This window comes from Pungitius pungitius, chromosome 15 (assembly GCF_949316345.1).
Source record: "Pungitius pungitius chromosome 15, fPunPun2.1, whole genome shotgun sequence".
Lineage (NCBI taxonomy): Eukaryota > Metazoa > Chordata > Actinopteri > Perciformes > Gasterosteidae > Pungitius > Pungitius pungitius.
This window is the reverse complement of record NC_084914.1, coordinates 2647879-2653497: the sequence shown is the minus strand read 5'-3', so window position 1 is coordinate 2653497 and position 5619 is coordinate 2647879. Positions and strand designations below refer to the sequence as shown.

At 41.2% G+C, this 5619-nt stretch overlaps 1 protein-coding gene across 1 annotated transcript; it reads left to right on the top strand.

Annotated features, from left to right (window-relative positions):
* The first annotated feature begins 1332 nt into the window (after positions 1 to 1332).
* LOC119209535 (uncharacterized) lies at positions 1333 to 5378 on the top strand. The gene is made up of 4 exons (XM_062557742.1): positions 1333 to 1411; positions 3086 to 3391; positions 3476 to 3763; positions 4716 to 5378. Exons 1-4 carry the CDS (start codon positions 1354 to 1356, stop codon positions 4889 to 4891), a joined length of 828 nt encoding a protein of 275 aa, XP_062413726.1. The 5' UTR covers positions 1333 to 1353; the 3' UTR covers positions 4892 to 5378.
* The last annotated feature ends 241 nt before the right edge of the window (positions 5379 to 5619 follow it).

Sequence of the window (5619 nt, the reverse complement as noted above, 5' to 3'; positions counted from 1 at the left end):
CAAATCATTGACATAATGATGTTTGGTCCTTTTTATTCTCTCAAATAGAGGTTTTGTTCCAGGGACCAAAGATGAAAAGCATCCTCTACAACATCCTCCCATCAACATGAACAGTGCCTTTAAAGTGGTGCACGTGAGGTCCTTTGTGTCCTGGTGTCCTCTGGCTCTCGTCCACAGTTTGTAGATTTAACGCTGCACCGATAGCAGCATGTGGAGCCTCCAGGTTTCATTCAGAACCTTCAGGATCATCATGTAGAAATTCATAAATGTTCTATAAACACCAAACAACAGAAGACCCAAAGACAAAATGACAATGTGCAGTAAAATGTTAGTGAAGCACTTTCTGTTAAAGTAGAACAACAAACTTCAGATTGAATTTATTGTGTTGAAGCCTCGACTGAATCTATTCTATCGATGGTTTGGTCTGTTATTGACATTTATCACTTTATATCTTAAATAAGCCCCTGATGTACATTTACACCTTCAGAGAGTCAGCTGTTGAACTTGTGACCTTGTTGTAGGAAGATGTGCTTTTTGATGCGACTAAAACACTTTTTATATTACATATCAGTGAATTTGAAGCGGTCACACACTTCTGAACAGACGCTTCCTTTCAACAAAGCTTATGTGGATTTTCTGTTTCTGTGTCTCAGCGACTTCAAAATAACAACAAAAGTAGAAAAAGTTTCATCTCAAACGTCTGCAACCTGGATATAAAAACCCATGAGGTCACTGAGGTTTGCAGCAGTTACTTTATTACAGTTTTTCTTGATTGATAAAAACACAAAACCTCTTTTCCTGTAGCAAAAACATCCAAAACCTTTTCATCATTCCCAGAAGCACACACACATTTCCCATAACCAAAACCACAATTCACCTGTGTCCACACATGTCTCACTATTTAAAACATTTTCTGCAAAACTACAAAAGTGATGAAATAAATCATTCATTCACTACGTGTTCATTCAGAAAACACATGCTCTCAATATCATTAACTCAAGTTATCATAACATGAACATGAACACATGAAGAGTGGTTTTGCTTTAATAATAGTTTTAGAAATTGTGCTACGACAATTCCGGTTAGTCTCTAAGCATTCAGAAAAAAATAATAAAATAAAGTATTTTGTTTGGTGGTCATACAGAGTTCCTACTGACGAGCAGGGGAAGCTGAAGTGAAGAGAACATTAATTCATAAAATATGAGCCCACGTCATGATGTGAAGGTAGTTACAAGTCACCCACATAGAGACATATATGGCTTTATTTTAACATCTTTGAAGTGATTGGTTGTTGCTTCGAAGGGAAGTAAAACGTTCTTCACTCGTTTCATCATCATTCTTCCATTCTGCAGAATGAGGCTGTGCGTCGTGCTTCTCTTTGTTTCTCTGCTGACATCATGTGAAGCACAAGGTGAGGACTTTATTTTATATATATATATATATATCATTTTAATGTCGATTTGATTGTTAAGGTCAAAGCTTTTATGAACATTTCATTTCGTTGAACTGTTTCTCCAAATGAATTTGGGTTAAAAATATATTTCTGTGTTTCTTTGTGGTTAATCAGGAATGGTGTTGTTCCTCCTTGTGTTGAGTTCTCAGACGCAGGAAGTTGTCTCAGTAAACGGCATGAGTTTACTAAATATATATATATTAGGGCTGTCAAATGATTAAAAGTTTTAATCAAATTAATCAGAATTTTCAGTGGATTAATCATGATTAATCACTATTTGCAATTACACCTTAATCCTAACTATTTTTTCTTTCTGAAATGCATACTCAAGATAAATAACAGGACACAGATACATAATTATCATTATTATTATCATCATTATTATTTTTTACATAAATACATGTTGTTGATATTTGACTTGGTTTAATTCATTCCAGAAAATAATCAAATTAATGTTATTTGATAAATTACAGACTGATTTCCCTGCATGGCTCTAGAAGGGTCTCCAGCCTCTGCAGTTTAAGCCACTCTGCTGCGGTCGGCAAAACGAGTTTGTGCTGCTGATGGTCCAGGGCTGCGATGACCAGACATGTGTCAACCCTCCCGATATTTCCGGGAGACCCCCGAATTTCAAAGCCCCTCCCGAAAATCTCCCGGACCGACCTTTCTCCCGAATTTCTCCAGATTTCCACCCGAACAACAATATTGCTCCACCATCCGTCACTGGGCGCGCCGCTTCAGACCGAACAATAATAAAGGTTACACCTTGAAATCGAGCGCGGCGATTAGAACGGAAAAAGATGAGACTGGCGCTGCAAAGAAAACCGCTAGAACCCCCCCCCCCCCCCCCCTGCCTGCAGATGGCAGTAATGTGTTGTATAGGATGAAGTGCATTCCCTAGAGGAAGAGGTACTTTCCGGACATGCATAATTTGTCACACTGCGCATTATTTAAAAAGCTAATTCTCGCGAGTCCTGCCTCTGCCTGCACACACTGTTTGTGACGTTCAGCTTCCGTTGTAGAGGGAAAACGTTTCAGCTTTCATTTCATAATATCCACGTTTTATTCTAATGAATATTGTAACGTTCCGTTAGAAGACGTGTGTGATACAGAGGAAACATTGAAGGTGCTTTTAGACACTTTGTAACCACTTGTTGAAACGGGCTGAACGCATCTTTCCCTCCAAGACAAACGTTGACCTTTACTCCTCAGAGTTGAACTCCTTCAGTGTTCAGTCTGTGGACGTCTTATTTTCTAAATGCATCCATGTTCAGTGTAGCTGATGCTGGGGGACATTAGTGTGCTGAGAGGGAGGGAAAGAGGACAAAGGGACACAAAGACCCTGTTTTTCACAAATACTTTGTCACGTCAAGAAGAAGAACTTTGGGCACCAACTTGGTCTTAGTGGGTTTAGTTTGTGCTGTTAAGCTTCTCTGTGTCCTCAGGAAGAGACGACTTGAGACATTTTAAGAGACCTCTGTCACTTCATGTTAAGCAGTGATGAGCTGAAGGTGAACCGCTGGTTCAATGTGTGAGAAATAAAGTAAAGGGATGGAGTAACATTCAGCAATGAATGATTCATCATACGTTGTGTGTGATGTTTATTGTAACATGTGTCTACTGTTTTTACAGGAACCATTGAGACTCCTGTGTTTGTGCTGAAGGGACGTGATCTGCTCCTGGAGCTTGATGCTGATCCTCCTGATGGGATTTCATATGTTGACTGGAAAATCAATAAAACAGTCCAGTTAGTAAGAATTCCACTTAATAAGGAACCACATGTCCTTCATAGTTTCACTGGAAGGTTTGAGTTTCCTGAGAAAAAATTCTCTGTGATATTGAAGAATCTGCAAGAGACCGACAGTGGAGTTTATTCTGCTGTAGCAGGAACATCTACAGGAGACAAACCAGTATCTGAATACAAGGTCACAGTTCAAGGTGAGTCTGTAAACATTTCACTGGTGGAGTTTCTGCCGCCATGTTTCATAAACACTTCACAGAAACCCCCCCCCCCCCACTCAGGACCAGTGTCTCCAGTTGAACTGATCGTGGACCGAGTGGACTCCAACATCTCAGAGTCATGTGATCTCCATGTGACCTGCAGGACTCACAACTCTCACATCAACAGCACTTTCAAGTGTCCTAAAGGGGTCTGCAGTCAGGAGGGAGGAGAGCGATCAGAGGTCACGACCTCTGGGGCTTCTCTCCAGGTCTACCTGTTGAAGAGCACCATCATCTGTAACCATAGCAACCAGGTTAACTGGACCCAGGACTTTAATACGACTGAACACCTTTGCCCATCAAAACCTGGTAAGACTGAAAGAGGAGACGACTTCCTGATGACAGTTTGTAGTTTCAGCCTCTCTCTGTTTTAAATAAATTATTGTGTGTTTTCTGAGTTCTGAGCATCTCTGAAGCTCCTCTTCAGGGACGCAGGGTTTAACCCTCCTGTTACCTTCAAATTAACGAACACCTTTTACCATTGGGGTCAGTTTGACCCCAGCGATTTAAACACCCAGAAAATAATTATAATTCCATCTTTCCCCAGGTTTATGTATTAGGAACTTTGTGCTAGTTTGTTGACTACATAAAGAGCACATTCAATTAAAAAAATAAACCCCTTTAAACATCTGGAAATACCCATTAAGCGACTATGGAGAAATATGCAGATCAGAATAAAATGTTACTCATTGACATACCATCTAAAAGAAATAATTTGATAATAATATTATATATATATATATTATTATTTAAAAATGTATAATATTTCCAGTGTCAGCAGCCTAAATGCTTGCTGCTGCTACGCCTTTTGACTTGTACGTTCCTGCCAAAAAGAGTCTTTCCAACTCTCCCCGTACACCCCCCCCCCTCTAAATGTGTCATCTCAAGTTGATCCTTTTCCATTGATGGTGTTATGAAGAGCTCAAGTACTGATTTTATGTCATGGACTTGACTGACAGCGTATCTGTCGGAACCTGGAAGCATTCTGATGACATTAGAAGCACTAAGTCTACCTGTTGTTCATGGGTGGGGGGGGGGGCATAATAACTTTACATTTTTGGACGGTGGAGTGTTTGCTGGTGATTGAGAGACAACATTTTCAGTTGAGAGAGAGAGAGCAGAGTAATAAAGCACCATGATGCTTTAGAAGGCTGCTGGTCAGGTGGTCCGCTCCACCTGCCCCAAATGTAATAGGAGGCTTAAATCCAAACTCAACCAGAAAGCCCAGATGTGTTGTGTTTGTGTTGTGTTTCTGGTGCAGAGCTTCCCTTTGTGTTCCTGGTGAGGATGGTGGTGTTCTCTGTGGGTCTGATCATCATGGCGTCTGCCGTCATCACTGTTCACCTCGTGGACTTCAAGAAGCACCAAGAAAGAAATGGAGGTCAAACCCCTCACGCTGCCCTGGAGGAAAGCTCCCACCTAAAGGTCACCTTTTAGACCCTTGATGATGTTCCACTGACTCACAGCAGGTGGCAGCAACACACCAGGAGAAGAAAAGAGGAAGACGACGCAAAGCAGCAAACATGGACGCAAACTATTAGGATTTAAAGTATTTATCAATTCAGCTTTGAAGATATTTCCTGGTGAAGGAAAGACGTTTAATACGTGGACTCAAAGATGCATTTTGGCAAGAAAGAACTTCATCTAAACATTGTTTCTTCATAGGAAAAACTTCAAAGGCCACTTTTAAAACAAATGCTGATATTCCATTCAGTGTTTTCATGTTGTAAATAAAACTATTGCAAAGAGATGACAGTGAACATATTTTTTGGTGGATGATATCTTGTGTAACATGAGTCCCGGGGGGGTATTGCATGAGACCAGGATAAGGGATTAAGGGGATATTCAGGTTATCCTGGAGGTATTTAGCTTGGATTTGGTTGCAGGAATTGTCACTATTGCTGTCACCAGTTTGATTTTAAACTCTATTACAGATGTTTACATCAGTCGTCCGCAACATTTTTTGCCTCATGGACCGTTTTAATGTCAGACAATATTTTGCGGACCGCAAGTCCGGCGGATAAAAAGCACGTCGAACTACCGGGAGGGGGGGGGGGGGGGTGTATTAGTCGTTGCAGGCGGGGTTAGGAGGGGAGGGGGGTCCGCTGGTGGGTGAAACTGCGCTGGGGGAGGGGAGAAGTAGTCGGTCCGCTGGCTGCGGTCGG

Coding starts and splice junctions, on each gene's coding strand:
- LOC119209535 (XM_062557742.1), top strand. CDS start 1,354: ATGAGGCTGTGCGTCGTGCTTCTCTTTGTTTCTCTGCTGACATCATGT. Junction 1,412..3,085: donor GACATCATGTGAAGCACAAG/GTGAGGACTTTA, acceptor CTGTTTTTACAG/GAACCATTGAGACTCCTGTG. Junction 3,764..4,715: donor CCTTTGCCCATCAAAACCTG/GTAAGACTGAAA, acceptor TTTCTGGTGCAG/AGCTTCCCTTTGTGTTCCTG.